The sequence below is a fragment of the Phaethon aethereus genome, assembly GCF_964289735.1.
Source record: "Phaethon aethereus genome assembly, chromosome: 4".
In the NCBI taxonomy this organism is placed as follows: Eukaryota; Metazoa; Chordata; class Aves; order Phaethontiformes; family Phaethontidae; genus Phaethon; species Phaethon aethereus.
The window spans coordinates 14,215,549-14,238,594 of NC_138578.1; the positions used below are offsets into that span (position 1 = coordinate 14,215,549).

At 38.2% G+C, this 23,046-nt stretch overlaps 1 protein-coding gene across 1 annotated transcript in view; it reads right to left on the minus strand.

Annotated features, from left to right (window-relative positions):
- The window catches only part of TBC1D9 (TBC1 domain family member 9), a gene marked incomplete at both ends in the record, with an annotated part of 54,643 nt that overhangs the window by 10,138 nt on the left and 21,459 nt on the right, over positions 1-23,046 (minus strand). Inside the window, 13 exons of the mRNA XM_081999423.1 lie at positions 162-402; positions 2,710-2,778; positions 2,900-2,998; positions 6,563-6,692; positions 7,830-8,115; positions 9,065-9,182; positions 11,170-11,384; positions 12,899-13,049; positions 13,506-13,676; positions 15,558-15,764; positions 18,524-18,731; positions 19,894-20,155; positions 21,227-21,455. Of these exons, the coding sequence (XP_081855549.1) occupies positions 162-402; positions 2,710-2,778; positions 2,900-2,998; positions 6,563-6,692; positions 7,830-8,115; positions 9,065-9,182; positions 11,170-11,384; positions 12,899-13,049; positions 13,506-13,676; positions 15,558-15,764; positions 18,524-18,731; positions 19,894-20,155; positions 21,227-21,455 (2,386 nt within the window). The remainder of the gene's footprint in view (positions 1-161; positions 403-2,709; positions 2,779-2,899; positions 2,999-6,562; positions 6,693-7,829; positions 8,116-9,064; positions 9,183-11,169; positions 11,385-12,898; positions 13,050-13,505; positions 13,677-15,557; positions 15,765-18,523; positions 18,732-19,893; positions 20,156-21,226; positions 21,456-23,046) is intronic.

The following is a 23,046-nucleotide window of genomic DNA, read 5'->3' on the forward strand; positions in this document are numbered from 1 at the left end:
AGCTCTTAAAACACAGGTGACCTAGGCAAATCGGCATACGTCAAACTCAAACTCATTATGTGGTAGTTAATATAACATCTGTGTTTCTGAAGGACTGGATCTCCTTTAGAAACAAACTGTTTTGGTCAGATCATTTTGAGAGTGCTGTGAAGTCTCCTTACTTAGCCCAGAGACGAATTCACGGAAGTTGATGAGCAAGTCTCCATTTTCATCAAGTAGCCTGAATAAGCGCGCAGCTAATACATCTGAATGAGTTCCACATGCCCAAGGAAAGAGGAGAGCGAACATCCCCTTGAACTGCTCAAAGTCAATACGGTACTGCTCCAGATAAGGCAGGCTGGGATCATGCCGGTCAGTAGCATTGCTGTTTCCTCCCCAGTAGCAGCTAGTCAGATGTTCTGCCTGAACAGAAGGCAAATGCTGTGAGATTGTCATCATTTCTGTAAACAACTCATCACTATCAATAATTAAAAAAAAAAATCCAAACAGCTCATACACACACATTCTTAAAACAACACAAGACTAGCAGATGTATTTCCAGCTACCTCACCCTTGCAATTTCTGCAAGAGGTTTCTCCTCTAGCCAGCACAAAAAGACATCTCTCTACAAAAAAAAGAAGATAAAGCAAAACTTTTTCTGCCTCCCAGTCAGAAGAAACATGAAATACCTATTTTGAACAGCGCAGTAAGCAGCTGTGACTTGCACACATACAGCCTTGTTGGGCTTAGTCATCCCCTTCAACCTCACCACACAGTCAAGTCAGAAAGGGGACTCATGAAATCTTTAACTAAAGATTAACAGCTAAATAAAATAGCTGTTTATTTGAAATATTTTCATTGAACTGCATAGTCTCAAAAATACTGTATGAAGTCCTACTCTTTCAGTCTTACTGAAGTCAGTGAAAGTTCTGGAGCTGATTTTGGTGGAATCTAATTCAAAATGATTCAGGAGCTTAGAGAAAGAGATCCTAGCACTGCACAGTGATCAACCAGCGTGGGCTGTCTGACCTGGTCTCACCTATTCCATGGAAGACAGAAAGGTGGCAGCTGGTCACAAGCAGTGTTCCCCAGGGCTCAGTTTTGGGGCCAGTCTTGTTTAATAACTTTATCGATGATCTGAATGAGAGGATTGAGTGCTCCCTCAGTACGTTTGCAGATGATACCAAGTTGGGTGGGAGTGTTGATCTGCTGGAGGGTAGGAGGGCTCTGCAGAGGGATCTGGACAGGCTGGATCGATGGGCAGAGGTCAACCGTATGAGGTTTAACAAGGCCAAGTGCCAGGTGCTGCACTTGGGTCACAACCACACCATGCAATGCTACAGGCTTGGGGAGGGGTGGCTGGAGAGCTGCCTGGCGGAAAAGTACCTGGGAGTGCTGGTTGACAGCCAGCTGAACATGAGCCGGCAGCGTGCCCAGGTGGCCAAGAAGGCCAACAGCGTCCTGGCCTGTATCAGAACTCGTGTGGCCAGCAGGAGTAGGGAAGTGATCGTGCCCCTGTACTCCGCAGCTTGAATCCTGTGTTCAGTTTTGGGCCCCCCACTACAAGAACGATGCTGAGGTGCTGGAGCGTGTCCAGAGAAGGGCAACAAAGCTGGTGAGGGGGCTGGAGCACAAGTCTTATGGGGAGCAGCTGAGGGAACTGGGGTTGGTTAGTCTGCAGAAGAGGAGGATGAGGGGAGACCTTCTCAATCGCTACAACTACCTGAAAGGGGGTTGTGGTGAGGTGGGTGTTGGTCTCTTCTCCCAAGTAACTAGCGATAGGATGAGAGGAAATGGCCTCACGTTGTGCCAGGGGAGGTTTAGACTAGGTATTAGGAAAAATTTCTTCACTGAGAGGTCAAACATTGGAACAGGCTGCCCAGGGAGGTGGTGGAGTCACCATCACTGGAAGTATTCAAAAAACATGTGGATGTGGCACTTCAGGACATAGTTTAGGGGACATGGTGGTGTTGGGTTGATGGTTGGACTTGATGATCTTGAAGGTCTTTTCCAACCTTAATGATTTTGTGGCACTGCAAGATTTGGACAATTGTAAGACCTGACATTATAGACGGGAAATTGAAAGGAAAGAAGTTCTCCATGGTATACCAAAAAATCTCTGTTATAACAAAACAGAGGAAGAAAGTATCTTGTTTTAAGTGACTGTGCATGAAGGTGAGGCTAAAGCATTTTAACTGCTCACCTTCATATTTGTGGATTTAATGGTATTGCTGTACAATCAACTTACAAAGACACATCACTTTGTGACACTAAATTTCCATGTAATAGAGTATACATTAAAGCATTGAGAATGGCAAAAATCAGCTATTGTAATAGGGAAGTATCAACTGTGTTAGATAGTAGAATAAAGGTATTTCTGTGCTAAACTCCAAAACTTGGGTCAAGTAGAGGGAGACATACATAAGTTTCTAATGACTGATCAAAAGCCTCTATTCACTTTTTCACTATAATAGTTTTCGCCAGTATACTAATTTTTTCCATGGACAAATCACTTGGTGAATTACTTATTTCCGGAGCTTTAAAAACTAGTTGTTTGGGGTTTTTTTGGTATATTCAATAATACAGCAGCTAATTCAAGTTTGTATTAAAATACCCGACAGTAAGTAACTCTTAGATTCAACCTGGTCTTTAGAAAAGACACAGTCCCATATCAAAAATAAACATCTGCATTTCCTGCAGGCACATGATCGTATCTTCACTTAGCTTTACCTTGAAAAGAGCATACAGTTCCTCCAGTTCATCGATAGTAAAAGAAGTCTCTGTCACAATAGTCCGTACCTTTTGAAACATAACATTAACAGTTACAGATCTGAAATCCATGTCTCATTGAAAAGCTAATTTACATTTCAGAAACTGACTGACCTTAATCTTTAAAAAGTTACATTATTTCAGTACTTACCACATTGCGCTTTGTAGTATCTTCAAGGGTTTGGATAACTTTCAGCCTTTGTTTGAATCTCATTTGTTCAATTAAATCTGCTCGGATACTTCCAAATTTCTTCAAAGAGAAAAAGTACAGGGCAGTCTTTGTATTAGTATTTGGAATACTTAGCTTGCCTTTAAAGTATTTGAGAAATTAAATTAATTATGTGATATACCACAAATGGTATATGTATAAAAAACTGCTGTTAAGCTGTTTTTCTAACACATGACAAAGTTAAGACGACTTCAGGAATATATCACTACATTTTCTTTTTCCCAATAATTTATTTTCATTTAATTTGAAAGGTCTTTATTTACAAATCCTCACATTTCAAACCATAATCTCAGTAGTTTGAAATTTCTTGCCTGGCAAATCTATGAATAGATTGTTTCATAACTCCTTCTGCAGGGCTTTATTTCAAGTTGTCCTGAAATATCTCTTAATTGCTACTGGGAGAAAAGATATTTAGACTAACTGGATCTCTCATGGCTGAGACAGTATAGCAGTCCTTACGTTCACGAGGGTCTGAAACCAAGAATCAAGAATGCAACTTCCATTAAGAAGAAGATTCTCTAAAGTGCCCAAGTCTTATTTTCAGAAGGTTTTGGTTTTTTTTTTCTCCACAATGCACGGAACACTCTCAGGGAGCTCCCTCATGTACTACAGAAGCATCTTACAGGAAAACTTATTAAGAATAGTATTCTGTGTTTTCGTATGTAAAAGAATGCCTAAACCCTACGATTTATTTGTGTGAACTACACGTAGAAGTTTTTTGCCATCAAGAAAACACTTGTAACATACTTAGAAATGCACAGATGACCAGCAGGAACAATAATGCCAGACATCAAGTATGCCACATGTAAAACTAAAAGGGGGTGGCAAGATAACGCTTTCATACAGGATGGATTTATATTTCCAGTGCAAGCGCATCTACATAAGCGGGTCATAATTTGCTAGCACATTCTTGTGTGATCAAATCAACACTAAAGCTGCATCTATCTGTAAAGCTGTGCACCTTTCTTATGTACATTGGGAGTAAAGCGATGTTTCATGTATTTGGAGCATTCTGCAAATAAAGAATTCTGGAAAAAAATGGAATCTAGATAAACATCCATGAATATCAAGCACCACAGAAGTCACAAGACCTTGAAAACAGAGGTCTTTCATGGCTCTGAGGCCAAATCTATTCCAGTAATCATGGCTTATTCTCTGGTCCAGAGGCCAAATGAGGTGGTCTGTTCACATCCATACAACTAAAACTCATGTAGCCTACAGAAAAGGCAGGTTGCATGCAGTTACCTTCTGGGAATGGTCCCTTGCCCATGCTAACTTCCAAATTATACAAGCAATTGTTGGAAGTGTCACTTGTTCTAGATCAAAACTGTATCAAACCTTCCAACAACACAGACCTTTGAGTATCAGTTGTTTAGTTAAAATGGCCAAGATCCAAATATGACTATAGAATGTTAGGCTTAAATGTTTAAGGCCCATTTCTTTCCAAATTAATTAGCACACAAATCAGAGCTGTTATGTGCTTAACTCCTTTGAATATCTGCATATACACTCCACTGACAGCTAGTGAGCTATGTACAGGCTTTTAAAGCTGTAGTGATTATGCATTATTTCAGTCACTTCTATTGTAATTATTGTAACATCAGGCTCTACGGCCTCTGAATTAATTGCAAAATTGAATGGAAAGATAAGAGATTTCTTACTAAAAAGTACTTTCAGTAAATGAAAAAAATTACTGGCAGGGTAAAATGTACTTGTTACGTATATTCTCTTATTTCGGGAATGTTTCTCTCTTAAAAGCAAAAAGTCAGTTCAATATCATCACAGAGAGGGGTGCTAATTGCTTAATTACCAACACTCCAGCTTTCACTGGAAACTTCTCATACTTGCATCTGCCATGATTACCCCAGAGCTGGACAGGATCAGAGCATGATAGGAAGTAGCTCTTCATAAAACAATCCAAATGTTGTGCTTTTGTCAGTGCTATGCCTTCACCAAGTTCTCAGACTCATCACGCTCCCAGGACAAATGTCATAGGACAGTCTGCAAGGGACAAGGTTTCCCCTTCCTCACTGGTGGTGTGTGTATGTTTGAGGGAGGGCAAAGGACTTCAGGAATAAGCATTTTTTTCAGCTGTAGGTCTTCCTATTTTTTTCATAAGCAATAAATGTCTAGAAGATTAAGGATAGGTGGTTACCCAACAAGTACCTTTAGCAGCTTAAATTCTAAAAATAGCAAACATATGCTCACTTACTTGATAATTCACTCTTTGTAGCTGCAACAAAGCTAACGGTGAGTTCCCAGCCCTGACTGCACACAGCTAATTGAGGAACATAACAGTAATTGAGGAACACATGCCTTGGAATTTTTTTTATCTTGATAGTTTACTATTGAATTGTTAGTTGTTTTTTTTTAATAATCAAATCAATCAACAACAACTGTGCTGAAACTAATTCTCTCTTTGCAACCATCTCCTGCTTTCCTCACAGTTGTTCACTCCCCATACTATTTGTTTTGTCTAACTATATTGGAGTACAGCTGGTTATTTATCTAGAAGGACCTACAAGGTTCTGTGCTGCATAAGCCCCAAAAATACAGGCTGGCTTTGCATGGAGTCAGGTTATTCACCTAAAAGCAGTTAAGCCAATGCAAACTGTCTTCATGATGAGGAAATCGGAAAAATACAAGGGAAACAGAATTTCACATAAACATCCTTCTCCCCATTCTAACCTTGTGTGAAGGACTATACATCTAACTTGACTTGGTTTGCCCTTCAGTGTAGAACACACTAAGGACTACCTACTTCTTTGTCAAATAGAATGTTATTAAAGCAAGGAGGTTTTAGGGACATAAGAAGTGCCTCTGAAACAGCTGTCATATTGCTAAGTATGAACCTACATCTTGAGCTAAAAATACTAATTTACCCTGCATATCAATGGAAGGAAAAAAGGAAATTAAGAAGAATAACTCTTTAAAGTTACTCTTTAATTTTTATAAAAAATTAATATGGCAGTGAAATCATCAGCGATATTTTAATCGATGGCTTATTTTTAGAATTTAAGGACAATGAACTGCTTTGCAAATTTTAGGGTTTTTTGCAGGCTTTGTCCTGTTCTTTACAGATATTAGCTATTACCAGCTCCTTTCACTTGAAATTTTTTTAGCTTTGGTGATAATACAGAAGCTAGTCACCAGTGGTCATAATCAGCACTTGCTGAAAAAAAAAAGCAGCTATAAAAAACAATGTTCCACTGATAATAGAAAGGTCTTCTGAAATCATATAGACTTTGTTAACATTTCAGTTTGGAAAGCAAGAAAAAGCTTAAATGAGAATTAACCTTTTCTGAATTACAAGTTCATCCTTTTGTTTGTCAACCACTTTTTCGTTGTGGGCTGCTCTTTGATGCTGTAGCCTTCTATACAAAACAGCTCCAATTAAAAGTTTTTATTAGAAGAAAAAGAAAGACTAACCCCTTTCTCCTGCCCCATTTCAGACTTCTGAGATGAGTCTGTATTTCTTTTACGTCCTTTCAGCTCCAAGCAAAGCCAAACTATAGAGTATCTATTTTCCCTGTAAAGCAGAACTAGTGTGAATCAGCAAGTTCCTGTTAAGAAATCCTGTCCTACCTCATAGGAAGACCTGATTAGTCTGAAGATATCCACCTCAGGATAAGGCTCTACATCATCACTGAGCAGTGAATGAAGATGAGGAATAGGCGGAAGAGTGCTGCCCTTATTAGTTACGCTGTCCAAATATCTGGTGGGGAAAAACAAAAAGAAATGAGAAACCCAAGATTCATTTGTACCCCCCCCCCTTCTGAGGGTTAACAGAATAAGGATTATATAGAGATTATAAATGTGAAAATGATCAAGCCCCTCTCTACTAATGAACTACATGATTTTTGACATCAGTAATTTGCCAAAAACTAACACTGCTTTTTCTCAAAGAGAGCTAAGGTAACCCATGTCATTCATTATCCTTATCAAGAAATAGCTCAAATATAGCTAGTCACAAAAGAGTGGCTTACTGAACAGGTTTGTTGCTTCTGGCTGTTTGAATATGCCAAGGGAAGTATGACACCATGGGAACAAGGATCAGTGTGCTTCAGTCTACATACCACCCTGCCCTACTAGTACCTAACCTTGACAGAAGAGGCTTTAAGGGCTTGCTCCTCCCACCAGTGCAGCTGCTGTAGGTCATGTATCTTCTACCCTGCAGCTGCAAAACACTTAATTCCTCAGCAAGCATTGGGACTTCAGAGAAAACACAACCACAGTCGTCTTTAATCCCAAAGAAATTAACAACAGACTTCAGTAATGCTATACCGATGAAACTTATTAGGAAAATATTCCAAAGTTTCAGCAGCATCTTGAAAACTAAACACTGCTACCAAACACGAGGAAATCAGAGGTTGCACTCAGCAGTATTAGTTTGTATTAAATGACTCAATCCAGTCTATTTATCAGCCCCTTGTCACTGAAACCTATTCATTCAAGAGCCTACTTAATTCTTGAGTTCCATTTAGTCCATTCCCAAAACAATTTCCCTTAAGATCAAGGCTTTTTCTTAGCAGTATTTAAAAGGTAGTAGGCAAAAGATGAAGTAACAAAAACCATGTAAATCAACTAAAATAATCAACGAAAATAAGTTTCTATAACCAGGTTTAGGAAGTTTATTTTAATGTCTTGAAATAAGAATGTATATCTTGTTGGACACAACATTATTTTAAAATAATATAAAGAGTACCTTATATGGGTGAAAAGGGACTATAAGCATGTACAAGATTTACATATATTGTACTGGTTTGAGTATTTCAACATAGAAGAACACAAATCAGAAAAGCAAGCAAAAAGAAAAATAAAATGAAGATAATTTATTTTCTGTAATAAATACCTTCCCAAGACTGTCATGGCTTCTCCATCATCTTTACAGCTAAGCAGCTTGTCTACATTAGCATCGAGGACAGCGAGAGCTAATTGAAATATCACCTTTATTCCTTCACAGAAGAAACAATCCACAACCACCACTGCACTTTCAAATGGCATTACGCTGAGGAAGAGAGTGAGGAACCAGGACAAGGAAATGGTGGATATTACACCCAAGTCCTGCATGCAGTCATAAAGCTGGGGAACATAGTCACAAGCCAACTCTTCAAAGACACCCTGATCCACCAATGCTCCTGTTGAAAATAAATAAGTTGGAAGCCTGTTAATTCAGAGGCAACTGACCACATCGCCATTTAGGGGAGAAAGATATACATACATATATTCTATAGGTATAAATACAAATCCTAAAAATATTCTACATGATGCTTACACCCATTTTCTCACTTTCACATAAAGAACAGATTCTATTCCACTACAGAGCTGTACATACCAACTGAACTGTAATAAGTTTTTTTTGTTTTAATTATATACTTCATAAGGGTCTAGCACCTACAGAAGTTATATGATGGCTTAGTACTCACCATTACTAACTAGAGTTAAGACGTCTCAGCATCACCTGTTGGAGGAGGCCAGGATGACTGTCTGTGAGGGTTTGGATTTATTATTTCAAGAAAACCCTGTGTTATACATATCTATGCCATAACATCAGTGTCTTAAGCAGGCCAGGAAGAATCATTCTAAGGCTGAATGAGCATCTCAGTCATTTGTCAGCTACAGTAAATACAGTTTCCCTGACAAACTGAAGAGCCATTCACTTCCACATACAGGAGGAAACTGTCATCTGACAACTATAGCATTCAGATACTTGTGCTCTTTCAAATCAGAGGTAAACAGGCATGAAGACTTCTATTGCAAATTGCCAAAGCTCCTCTTTCCACCTTACCTTAATTAGGTAACTGTATCATCTAAAATTAAAATTTTAGCCTCCCATTTCTTTTTTATTTACTTTAAGTACACTTTAGAATGCCATCTAATCCTAAGTAAGTGAAAAACTATTAACTATAACAGTATCTGCTTAAGTAACTGCCTCTGTGCTCCTGAGCAAGCTGTCTTGCCACTAACATTCACAGTTATATCGATGCCACACATACATCTACACATATGCTTGTTTCAATACAAGTAATAACAATTAATTTGGTCAATTTTTATACCGTAATTTTAGAACATTTCCCCTTAACATACCGACTACTCTTGTGTTGTAGTAGTCAGGTAGCATACGTTCACACAGAGCCACCAGCAGCCAGAAAGCTTCCTCCTCTTTTGCATAAAGGAGGAGTACTGAAGTAACGATATTCATAGCCTAGAAGAAAGAGAAACAGAAACTGCTAGACCCATTTATTCAATACCTAGCACAGTAATTGGACAGACAAGTGGTTACTATGGTTAGGAAATTAGCTGTATCTCCCCCTGCAGACCCCAAACTGTTCAAGTATTTTCCTGTAAAAACAGGAGGCAGTGTTTTCCCAGTGCTCAAAGGAAGGCTTATGGAAGCCTCAAATGCACCACAAAAAATTGTTAGGTTGTTTCGGGTGGGTTTTTTTGGTTTGGTTTTGTTGTTGTTGTTTGTTTTTTTAAGGAGGAAATCAAATCAAGAGTTCTTTTCATAATCAAGGGCCCACTCAGGTCTGCAAGCATGCAGTTACACTGCTACTGATATCCTGCCAAAAGGTGCTCTTGGGGAATCTGGGTCTGATGCAGACCAAACGCCTCCTACAGCACTAACGATGGCCGCTGCTGTGCCACTCCTCGTGGTACAGCATGGGCACGTCTGCACTCCCCACGCTTGCTGCTCCTATGAAAAGGTCAAGACACAGCATCTGTGAGCCAAGGCAAACGCCTGTAACAGTGTCAGTCACAAACAAGCAGAGCTCAGAGAAACAAGAAGTCTCTCGCTGTTGCTCACTCTCCATGTTTGACTGTGTACATGGCAGTTTTTTTATGGCCTGTTGCACCCATTTCAAGTATCACAGCCTTGTACAACGACCTCTGAATTGTTTGCTTACAGCCTTTGACTAGACATCTGTTAGTCTGAAGAAATGAAGTATTTCGGCACCATTTTCTTCTCACTTTGCCTCATAAGGCATTAGCTGCTCATTTCAGATCCTGTAACATTTTAAGACTCCAGCTTGATCATTACCTGTTCGAAAGAGCAACTAAGGTTTCAACTGAAACGCAGAACAGTGTTACAACTCTGTCAAAGTCTATGCTATTCCTTTTTATCTTGTCTATCATGTATGAAATACTTCAGCGCCTGAAATCTCAGTGCAACTGTGAATCAGCATTCTGAATGCCATGGACCAAGTCCCAAGGCTATTAACAATTACTGTGGCAGCTTTAGGAACCAGAATCACAGTGTCTTTCTACTGTTACTCTGTTAAATAACCTTCACAAAAAGTTATTGTAACTATTACTTAGTATTATATTTGCTATTAAATATTTTATGATGGTATCTGTTAGAATTACTTGCACTTTCATTTACTTGTCTTCTATCTAGGAGTCTTAACAGTCAGAGAATAATCAGGCTTCTTAATGCTCATGAATTCAAGTTTCCTTTTTGCAAAAATAGGTAGGAAGACAAAAACAGGGCCCAGGTGATACGTCAAAGTTACATAGCAAGAAAGAATGATTTGGGACCAGAAACCAAAGTGACCTGAATCACAGGCATAAGAACTCCAAAACCACACACTGGTCAGCATTAACTCTACCGATACATAGTTGTGATGCACAGTGATAAGGCATCTTCTAGGGTGCTTTATTTTTGGATTTTTTTTTTTTTTAGTTTTGTTTTGAATGATTGAATGGCATCATTGAAAAAAAGTAAAGGAGGTTCCTGAGGGTTATTACAACTAATACATTGAATAAGTAGGTAAAAATTTAAGGCTGAACAATTAAAGGTTTTTGGGGTTTTTTCTGCTAAAAAAAAAAAAAAGAACCTTTCTTCAGGGTCCATTTGTCATTTTCTGTAGAGGCACTTCAGGACAGCTCTGCTGTTATCTTATCTTCAGTCCAGTCTCTAAATTTATGAGCAGAAAATATGCTTACAGAAAACTATGCACATCTCTCAGCATGTGCTGCTAATACTTCTGTTAGAGTAGGTCCTTGAGTCAAATCCCTCTGACCCCAGCATTACTGTAATTCTGCAGCACTGAGGCTTTACCTCACAGCATTATACACGTATCTGTGTACTTTACAGAGCCAAATGCTCATGTTCATGACTGAAGAAACAGGAGTATAAGGAAAGAACTGGAATTCCAGAAACTGAAGGAGTGCCAAGGTATTTAAATTACCTGACAATATCCTATGTTTGGATTTCTAAAAGCATAAGCTGTCAAGACTCTCCTTAGAGCAGCAATACCCATCTCATTCTGGAATGCAGGGTGTTCTGGTAGGGAGCGGTGCAGATCCCTTTCTATCTCCTCTGTAGCAAGATTATACTTCCCCATCGATTTCTCCACTAGGTCCTCATAATAGCCAGGATGAGTGGCCATTTCATTAATGGCTCCTGGGAGTGCGAGAACAGTATTAAAACAAGAAGAAAAAAAGCAAGGGTTAGCAGATACAGTATCCCAACATGATCTTCTGCTACCTTTTAATCTTGAATGTCACCAACAAGCACTTTGAAAGCAAGTATGAAATGCTATTTTTATAAAGGTGATTTTAAAAAAAAAAAAAAAAAAGGAAGATGATAAAACCTCTCTCTTTCAGCCAGAAAGAAACAGGAGGCATGAAGAACCAACCAGCTGTGTAGTCACATGGTATCATGAGCTCTCTCTGCAGCTGGCTGTGGGTTTGATTATCCTAAATAACTCAAAACATGCCTCTGAGAAAGCTACTTGCCCTGAGGGGGGGAGTAGATTAATGCTTCGTTGCAGAAAGTATGACATCTCAGCCAAGAGCAAGAAACAGGAACTCCTGAGCTCTATTCCTGCTTCTGAAAATGACTCTGTCATCTTGGGCAGGGCACTTAGCCTGTCTTAGGGATACTACTGCATGCTCACAGAGTTGCTGTGAGATTGCACTGCTGACTTTAAACCTTCTCTGGAAATTAAAATCTCAGCAGCAAAGGAAACCAAATGTCAGTAGCACAAAGTGATGCACACAGATAAATACTAATTACACATATAACATGAAAATTAGTCCAAACTAACTATTAATCAGACACGGGACAGATCTGTGCATTCCTGTGTTTATTTCCTGAAAACATTTGTTTAATACCCAACAACAAAGAGAAGATTAAGCAATATTAGGGAAGGAATAGAAAACAAAACAGAAAGCATCATTAGGTCATCATATAAAGTCCCTGGTGTGCTCATATCCTAAATGGTGTGGGTAGCTGTGGTAACTATCTTGGGGAGGGGCAGAGCTAGAGAAGGCATACAATAAGTGAAAGGTTATGAAGAAGGCCTGAGGTACGGGCTGATTTCCATATAACTAATACTAAAATGAATAAGAGTCTACAACTTTGAAAAAAAAAGCCTAAGGGGACACAGGTCCAGAGAATCCTTGACGGCACAGAGGATTCTGTGATATTTTCTGATCATTTTCACATACCGGGGGGCACCTAATAAAATGATAAAGCAACTTTTTCTTTATTATTAAAAAAAAAAAAAAAGATATTGGTTCCACACAACATACTTAAACTTTGGAATTCCTTGCAACAACTTGCTGTGAAGGACAGAAGCTTAACTGGATTCAGAAATGATTAAACAAATGGGAAGTAGGCCTGCTGGTGGTTGCTGAACATCCAGAAGCCACTAGACTGCTGGCTTCTGGTAACAGAGTGTGCGTTCTGCTTTTTTATATTCTTCCCCAATTATTTGAGCCTGTTTGAGAAAGTGTATTTACTGGTCTAAATAGAACTCTTGTCTAAACCAGTCTGGTGCCTGCTAACAATCACTGTCTTACTTGCTCCAAATATTTTTAGATGCTTATTATCTGTACCTTTAAACATCTTTGAAATCCTCTTTCCCTCATGCTTTTTGCTCACATCCCAGTCACATTCAAATGAATTCCTACCTGAAAATAGCAGCCAAAGTTCCCCTCTCATGCTTTCTGGAATGCCCTTCAGCACAAGGTCTCTGGTTTTCTCTGTACGATACATACAGACTCCTTGGCCGTATTCAGCAAAGTGAATCTTCCAGGCCTGTTCCTTCAAGAACTCTTTAGCCTAAAAGCAAAGAAAGGCAGGCATAAAGATACAGCTTCCCCTTCTAACACTCTGCCCCACTGAATACTAACTGCTAAAAAGCCTGCAACATCCTAACTTTCCAAGTGAGCAAGAAATAACTTGGCTACAGCCCAATTCTCTTCTTAATGGGCTGTCTCCTCCCATTTCTTAGTTTCTACCCCAGTAGACCTTGCTGTTTAAAGAATATTGTTGAAGCAGCTGTACTTAAAAGCAGGCATACCACCTCTCCTTGATTTACATCCAACTTTGCTTTTTTTATCTAGTGAAGTTGTTTGTATTGGCAAAATGACAGCATGTTCATTATTTCTGTGAAAAATACTGCCTCAACTGTCTGTGGCAGCATGAAACTCTTCTGAGTCAGAAACACAGATTTTAAAGAAAAACATAATTGAACAACTTTTTCAGTTAGGTACAGCACTCTCAGGTGTATTTTACCAGCTTGGGGTTGAACTCCTCAGGTGACCTCCGTCGATACATTGTCATTAAAGCTTGCGTTGCTGTTGGAATGCCATTGTCATTGAGATTGAACTGTCGCTCTCCCTCCGACTCAGAGCTGATGCTTTTATGAGGGCTGGCAGAAATTAAACTATTTGATCTTGTAAACACCTGTAGAAAATAGTCACAAGCAATACAGACATGGGGCTGAGCCAGCGTCTGGACTTTTTACTTCATTTTACTTCAAAATTTATACACACTAACAGCTAACAAAAGCTAAGCAAATTAAGTCACCCAGGTACATTCACAGGCTGAGCATATGACAGCAGAAGTTAAACCAGTATAGAATAATGAAACAGTTTCCAGTTTCTCAATAGCTTCCTCCCACCACTCCGCAAGAAGAGTAAACAAATCCTATAATCAGAATTGCTAAGGTAGTGTTAACTTTGAGTAGCCCATGGCAATTAAACCATTAAACTCCCTTGGTCTCATGTCAATATCATAGGAGTGTTGGCTCCCCAGGTGGCTCCTTGTAAGATGTAAGATTTATATATAACATATTTATATGTGTTTGCTTACACAGACACATACATATTTATATCTGTACATATGTTTATACAGACATACACAAAGTAAGTTACTTTGTCCTCATTCTCACTTCAGAAAAACCCATGTTCTACAGAAAATTCAACACTGTCAGATTGTGATTTGGAAGAAAAATATTTTGAAGAAAAGGATTTTCTGACTTCTCAAACAGCTTCGAAAAATCTATCACACTAAGATCTCATATTCACACCAAACGCCTGAAATTTAAACTAGTAGTCATGCATGTCTACATATGCAGTCATATTACTAGATGTAATAATAATGCTTGCAATTGTTAATTTGTGTTCATAATTCAGTAGGTAGCATATGTAGATACATTTAGGGCAAAAGGCAAGACAAAGTTTCAGCATTATACATATATGCACATGTGCTCTGGTATACAACTACAACAACAGACAATTATACCTCACCATCAACAAAGTAAAAAACTGATGTAAGATTTACATGGCAAATAGTGTAGAGCTACTCAGTGAAATACTAAGGTATGGCTTAGTACAGGCTTGGAAGTATTCAAAAAATATGTAGACATGGCACTTCAGGACATGGTTTAGTGGGCATGGTTCTGTTGGGTTGATAGTTGGACTTGATCATCTTAAAGGCCTTTTCCAACCTTAATGATTCTGTGATCTACCTACATAAAACCAAAATGATACACTACAAAAGCCTTTTCTGTTTTGAGCTCTGAACTGCTAAGCTTTGCTGGGTGTAACAGATCTGATGAGGTTTTGATGTGAAGCACCTAAATTTCATACATAAAACCCAGGAATTCAGCAGAAGCCTTGACATTCAAAGTGCCTTAGAAAAGTTTACCTAATCATATCTTTTAAGAACCATTTACTTTGCATAGGTAAATAGGGAGGTGGTTCAGAATAGGGCCATCTGAGGTCCAGGACAAGTTTGGGTTTTGGTTTTTTTGTTTGTTTGTTCATTCTAATGTCCCAAAGTTTGCTAGCAGTGCACATGCAAACTTGCTCAGCTCAGACATCATTTTCTGAAGAATTAAAAGATGAGATTTAGCAGCTAAAGTCTTGAATAAAGAGCTTCATATCAGCTGATAATTCCTTCAAATTCTTAAAATTCCACAATTACATTTTAACTCAGACAAGTTAGATATTAAACAGTATTATTCAATTAACTAGTTAGTTAATTATGACACTTTCCAACAAGATAGACTGTAATTTCAGAATGTGGCAGCAGGAGTTAGAGTAGCTCTTCCACAGCAATGGTGATTTCTCTTAGGTCTAACATGAAAAAACAGATCTCCTAAGCTGAACAGTTAAAATGTTATGATTAAGGAAGCTAAAGGCATTAACACAAAAGAAGTAACACACTTCTGTGCACAAAGGTTTAGCTTTACAAAAACTTAAAGGGTTTTCATGGCTTCTCTCTCCCCACACCAGTTAAAATCCCCTTCTTCCAGTAAGTAATTCATGTTCCTCCACATACCTCATCATCTGAGCTGATATAGCTTCCAGAAAGATTTTTTTCCAAGTATATTTTTGACGTGGTTTGCTGCAGAAAGTCTGAGATCCTCTGTACAAGAAAGTCTCTGTCTTTCAAGTTAGCAAAGAGGAACGTCATTCTGTTTTTCGTGCTGATTGATAATGGGCTGGGCAACACACTGGAGCTGTCTGCCTTTTCCACTATTGTTACCTAGAGAGAAATAGTGGCTACAGCTTAAAATCTTCAATTAATCCAGTAGTTTGGTCTAAGAAACCACCTTAATACAACAAACCCATGCCCCTTCCACCCTTATATCAGCTCACTATGGACATGCCTCTGCAGGAAAATGGGATTTGGATACAAGGACTTACAAGTCTGAAAGATGAAGACTGTCATCCCTGAAACAACTGGCTTCAGTACGTTCTCCAGAAAAACTCCTTTGCACTGCTTAGTTTATTTTCCTCAGACTTTATTTTAAGACAGTAAAACAAAATTTCTTCTGTGGGATGAAGATCTATCGGCTTTTTTGTAGGACCTCCGAATCCCTCTCCTGCTCCCCAACACCAGCACAGGCTGAATCAGCAGAGACTTTTGCTTACTTTTTATTGCCAATATATGTGAATAAGCCTTTTTTTTGATAACACTCCTGTTTATTATATTATAGTTGCATACTGCGATAACGACTGTTACTGCAACTGTATTTTCACAGTACACAGAAACCTGCAACAAAGGGAAACTAACACCATGTCTTTCCTTACAAAGGAAAACATCTAACCCTGTGATGTGGAGGTTTCTGTTTGGCCTTCAGTTGCCAGTGAAATGGTCACCAATCTAACTGAACTCCAACCTGTAAACAGTACTCACACCACAATCTACGGAGTATAGGGCACTTGTTCCCTGAGCAAAAAGGTAAAGCACGTTAACACAAAAAGTCTCAGGCATAAGTCATACACTCTGGATGAATTATATAACAGCTGCATACTCTAAACATCATCTAAACATTACCAATTATTAGACTTAAAAACAAATAAACCAATCAAGCTTGTGCAGTTCATGTATTAAAGAAAACAGAAATCACAATTGTAAGTACAGTTAATCACCGCTTTTATGACTTCAAAGAATTTTCTAGGTAATGAAAACTGTCTTACTACCTTCAGAATAGACGAGGGCACATTTCAGTTTATCAGGACCTTTACTTTTACTCTTTTTTTTTAAAACCCTTTTTAAAATAGAGATCAACGGTCAGACATTAGTGCTATAATATTAATACTTCTCTGGCTAAAAGGATAGGATAACTGGTTTTCACACAACATTTTCTTTGAAGATGTATTTAAAGACTGCAATGCACAGCTCAGGTGCTAAATCGCTTCTCTATCCTTCCAACTTCCTTTTATTTTGCTGTTAACTACAAATCTATTAGTTCTTCATTAACTTAAAGGAGCTTCACTAATAGCATATTGAAATTAGCTAAAAAGCGTTCCTATGTCATTTTTCTGTTCCGCGTAAAAACTGTTTGAGCGTAATCGGCACAAAAGACCTAATCGGCACAAAAGACAGACAACTTCCACAGGCACAGGACAGACATTATAGCAAGCATGCTTTGCTATAGTGAGAGCTGACATCCACTTATTTCCTGTTCAAGCAGAGACACGCACATATCTGAACTGCTGATCTTGGAGACTGCACCTACTGGGTGCCACTGATTTCAGCCACTGAAAATCACCTTTTCCGATCATAATTTCTGAACCAATGCTTTGCTATTGCCTCACCTGTCAAAACAGCTACAGAATATCACAGAATACTGGAATTAGGTTAGGGTCTGACCCAAAGCTTTAATTAAATAGAAAGCTTCCCTGTAATTATTAAGGGTACTGATCTGTTGTTCTGAGGGCTGGCACTACACAGTGTGTTACTGTTCTCCTTGCTGGTACTGAGACTTTACCTGTTGAGACAAAAGCACTTACTCCTTCAGCTATTTCTTTCTCTTAAAGCTTTAGAGCTGCTTTGAATCCCACGCTGCTGCAGCAGTGGTTATCAAAAGCAGTTGCTGAATGTGCATCCAGGAAAAGGGGTCCTGTTAAATGCAGATTTTGTTCTCCTCTTCCACCACATTACCCGGAGGATCATTGCTCCCTTGCAGCTCCAGAAAAAACAGTGCAGCCATAATCAAATGTCTCTCCTCAAATAACCAAAGTCATTGCAACACACTGTGGAGAAGTTGTACTTCAAGGTTTCCAAACAAATACCATTTGGATTTACTCCTAATGATTTGTCGGGGAAAAACAGTGCCTTGAAATATTCCATGGTTCTTCCTTCAAGCCAAACTGTCCTTGATTACATCAGCTTTCCTACTGTTTCCAAGATTTACTTTACACATTTTTCCATCAATCCACAAATCAAGACAATCATAAAAAACCTCCCCGACAATTTTTTTCATTGCATCAAGCTTAAATTCTTTTTACTGAACATCTGCTTTAAGCAACTAGCTTTAAAAAGGGAAGCACACCAATTTGTAAAATGCTGACAAATATGTTCCATATACAGGAATAAATGATTGCAAGTCTGTGTGAAGAGACAATTCAAATATTTAGGATTATGAATCTTTTTACATCTGACAAAAGCAAATCTTATCTGACAGATTCTTTAACAGAAGTTCCAACTCATCAATCTAGGAAGTTTTATTGTCCATCCCTCCCTATGAGGCACCAAAAAAAAAAAGTACCATGGGGCTGTAAATCAGAACATAAATTATGGGAGAGGAAGGACTCATGAGGGTTGTAAAAACTGACAGGGAAAACTCCCTGTGAATTTTAGTAGTAGGAACTAAGATACAGAGTCATAAAATATTACTTAGAACACATCACGAGATTAAAGGGATGAAATAATGAAAAAAACATCAAACCTAGAATGCACTCAGTAGGATATTGCTTTATTATTTGCCCTATCAATTTACACGTATGAATATTTACCTCTCGAAGAGGGATAATAAGGCTGCACAAATTCTCTTCTTTACTAGTAAAGCAAATGTAGTTTGTAGAAACAAACATCTGACCCAAAATATGCATTTTGTTGAATGGAGTCCATAGAGTACAGTCTGTGTGTCCATCTAATTTCTCGTCCTTGGGAAGTCGGAACAATGCACGGTATCTCTCACTCTTTGCTCTGGCATCAAGATCCCTGAAAAAAAAACAAACAAAAAAAACACAGAAAGCTGTTGCTTGTTTTAAGAAATATGTAATACATTTTAAGATATATTTTATACAAATCATTGCAAGTTACCTGCAACATACAACTCAGTTAAGCACTGAGTGTAGAGCAAAACAATGGGAATAGTTTGCATACAGGAGATTCATAGTCTTTGCTGCTGGAAGATTCTAAAACTACATTAAAAAAAAAGAAATTTCTGCCATGAATGACCTAGATACATTGATCCTGACTTCTCAGAGGGGACAGTCTGGGTGATCTTCTGGCATTCAGCCCTACTTGCTGAGAGTATATACAACAGATACATTTAGTATTAAATAACACCATGTAATATTACATCAAAAAATGCATCTTGGCATCTTATTTATTAACATGATGGAATCCTTAGGGCTAGAGTTTGTTAATAATTTCAAGACTTAGTCTTGACAATTCATTTAGTGCAAAACACTAAATAGTTAGAAAGACATACCTAAATGATATAACGCATGTCGGATGTCACTAAGTAATAAGAAATATAAACAAGCACTGGTTAAAATTCTGTATGGATCACTAATATGATCAACATATAAAATAATGAAAAAATTAACAAGAAACTATTATATTTCATTACGATATCTATAAAAGAAGCAGAAATATTTTCCAAACTTTTTTTTACCTCTTAGAATTTTATGTCAGTTTTGTACCTCTGCTACCTAAAATAAGTTCTAGATAGAATTCATCATCTAGAGTAATTTTTCAATCCCAATTATAGGATGAAGAATGAATGTTAGGCACGTTTCTTAGTAATATTTAAATCACTTTATTACCCCAGTAACATAAAAGGGCCTTACAACAGATACCTAACACAGACAGTGTCAAGAGATACATTGAAGAGCTTCTGAACAAATAAGAAATTGGCTCAAGTATATTTCTTTCCTTTTTGCAACATGTTCATATTCACATGTTTTTCCTTTCCTATTTCAACAGGAGACCGAGTAAATATATCTAAATAATTCTTCAGATTTTGACACCACTGGAATTAATCATTCATTTTGGAGTAACAGTAAATGGCAGCAACAGTAGAAAACTTTCGGACAAAATGCTGCAAGTAAAAGGACTGGGGAGAAACAAATGACTACGAGCAAGTGCTACCTACCGTTTCAGTGCAGATACTTTTTTTTGGGATTTCTTTTTCAGTTTGGGTAATGACCTGTCTTGTTCAAATCCTTCATTGTCCAAAAGCTGTCGCATAGCTATATTGGCAAGCTGTTCCATTAGTTTAAATGTCTCACTGATATTCAGAAATACGGAGAAGAAATGTTCACTTGACCTTGTGCTCACTTTGATCATATCAGGGAAGAGGAGTGTAGCATTCTTCTCAAGTTGAGTGATATCAACCCAGCGGATAACTAACTTTGCTGATCAGAACCAAATAAAAAAAAAATTTCAGTAAAAAAATCAGCATATTCAAAAGCATTTATCTTCCACTTCCTATAAAATGTATTCAGCTGAAATTTTCTTGCATCTTCAAAAGTTGGGAGGACAGCATAAATAGACCCAGTTTGTAAAAACAAACTATGATCACCTGACAAACCGTAGATAAAAGAGTTTAAACATCATTTTCTTCTGTACAGAACACCACACATAAGCATTACAAAGCTAGGTGGGCTAACATAATTCACCGTTGCCACAGCACCTGCTCAGACTCTGATAGCCTCTCTTCCTACAGAAGAACGGAAATGTAGTCTGAACACATCAGACAGGCTTGCATTATTTTTATACATCAAAGCATTTCAAATATTAGAGTAATGACAGATCCTTGGCTTTTTTTCAAACACCACTACAGGTTAGGATACTGTCCTTAAAAACAGGGACTAAATCTACACTTATTTTTGTCAAAAATAGTTAAAAAATAATCCTGTTAATCACTAGGGTATGTTTACATAGCTCAACAGAAAGACCTGGGCATGATCCATTGCCCATAACCAAGTACTGCAGACTCGCCCACCTCCACACTGCTTAGAATTAACTCCCTCTAGAGCAGATTGGTTGTACCCACACTATGTAGCTCTTGATCCTGGGTCTCCTCTGAGCCCTTTGTGATGCTCTGGTGTTGTACAAAAGTAAATGTGGCATTTGAGGTTGCAAGGTCTGCCAGAGTAGTACTGGAGGATTGTATAAGAGCAGAAGGACCCAAAACCGGTGTGATCTCATCTCTATTCCCATTTGGGCACAGTCCCGAGAGCTAGCCATGCCTCTAAACGATGCCCGGGTATTATTTTACAGAGAACTAGTTTGAGAAACACAAAACAAACAAGGGAACAAGTGCACAGTTAAGCAGCGTGACAGTCAGGGAATTGCTCCCTGCTCCTCTTTTCCCCAGCAGTGACTTTGCACACCCAGTGGTTCAGCAGGTAACAGTAAGAAACTACAGAAGATTTCCTAACAATTCTTAGATGCACAGACCACCGTTCCACTGTAAAACATACCTTCCCTGCCCATAAGGAAAGAGTAGAAGCAAAGGTGATTAATGCTGAGATACACCCAGCCCTGACGGGGAACCTTCCCCTTCCAGTAACTGCAGGAGTAGTAGTTCACTAATTTCTCTTCCTCTGGCATTCCAAATAGCTTGTGAAATTTCACTATAGCTTCCTTAAATTTTTCTGTATCGTCATCCTCCTTGATGCCATTGATTTTGTTGTACTCGGCGATGATACCCTAGTAGGGAGTGAAAGAAATGCACAGCATGTTAGTTGCTATGGGGTAGCAGATATCCCTATGCTGTCAGGGCCAAAGGCCACAACAGTTACTGCAATGTCAAGAAAGTCTTTTGCTTATCCCTTAATTCTTCTACTCATTCTTTTGCTTATATAGTTATTTACTTTATTCAAGGCTGTCTTTCTGATAGCCTTGCTCCCTACCATGCCTACGTCAAAAGCAACCAAACACCAACCACTTGCCAGTACCCTGTTTTAAATAAACCAGCCTTTCTCAAATACTCCTAACAACTCTCTAAAGCACTTAAGACTTGTAATATTTTCCCCTTCTGGGTAAATATGCTCCCCGAGGAGACAGGGATAGGAAGATTTTCTTCCAAAAGGAATGAAAAATGTCAAAGGAAAAAAGCATCTGTTATTCATTAGGGAAAATACCAAAACTACTTTTATGACCCTTCTTGGAGGGCCTTGAGCAAAAGAGAAGAGCAAAAGGAAAAATAGAAATATCTTCTACTAGATTAACTGGCAGAATGGAAAAATGATTCACACTTTCACATGCAGAAGACCTTCATCAAACTTGAAGTGGCAGCACTCTGGTGAAAAGATGCTTTTTGATACCTCCAAGACTACGGTTCCTTCTGTTCTATACTGAAGTTACAGTCTATTGACTTATTTTCCCAATCTCCTTTTTAAGTCTTCTCTATTGCCTTCTATATTGAAGTTATAAACAGGAAAGTGTCTTCTTGCCTTCAAATTGCTCCATATTTACATGGAATGCAGAGTATAAGACAGCAAAGCATCATTCATATTTAACATTTGTCCAAGTCTAAAAAGTAACCATTTCCTTAAAGGGTTATATTTCACAAGACATCTGTCTTCTTGCATAAGGTGTTTCCATGATCATCTATAGCCCTTATACCTGATTCACTAGTAAAACACAAACAACTAGGGGATTCCTAAGACAGCACTACATGAAATGTTAAAAAAGGAACGAGAGAAAGCCAACGCTTAGAATACATACCAAGTATGTACAGTAATTTTGCTTACAATCCATTTTTTACCAAAATATTTATTTTTAGATAATACTTAGTGTGGATAAAGTACTTTTTACTAGTATAGCTACTATTTCTCCTATAAGGAGAAAAAGAAATTCTGGAAAAACAAAACAAACCAACCAACCAACCAAAAAAAAAAAATCAACCAACCAGCAACCCCTAACACCTATATGAAGTGTAGATGCAAACACTACAGGATTTAACTACACAGAAGAGGGTAAGGAGACACTATACAATGAGTGCATGAAACAAAATCAAAGCTTTTCACTAGAAAAGTAGTTACATAGAAAATTGTCAAAGACAGAAGCAAGACTGCAATTAATTTTAGAACATATAATGTTAGAAGCTCTGCCTATATGTATAAATTATATTTTAAAATGTGTATTTAATCACACTGCTGTAGTTCTATGCACTGATCCCAGTTTACCTAATTTTTACACACATGTTGCTACTTAGAATCTGGATTTCCTCCAAAAAGGTGGAGCAGCCTGGGGACTACCAGGTCAAATTTGTTTAGAATTCACATCAGTTTTCATT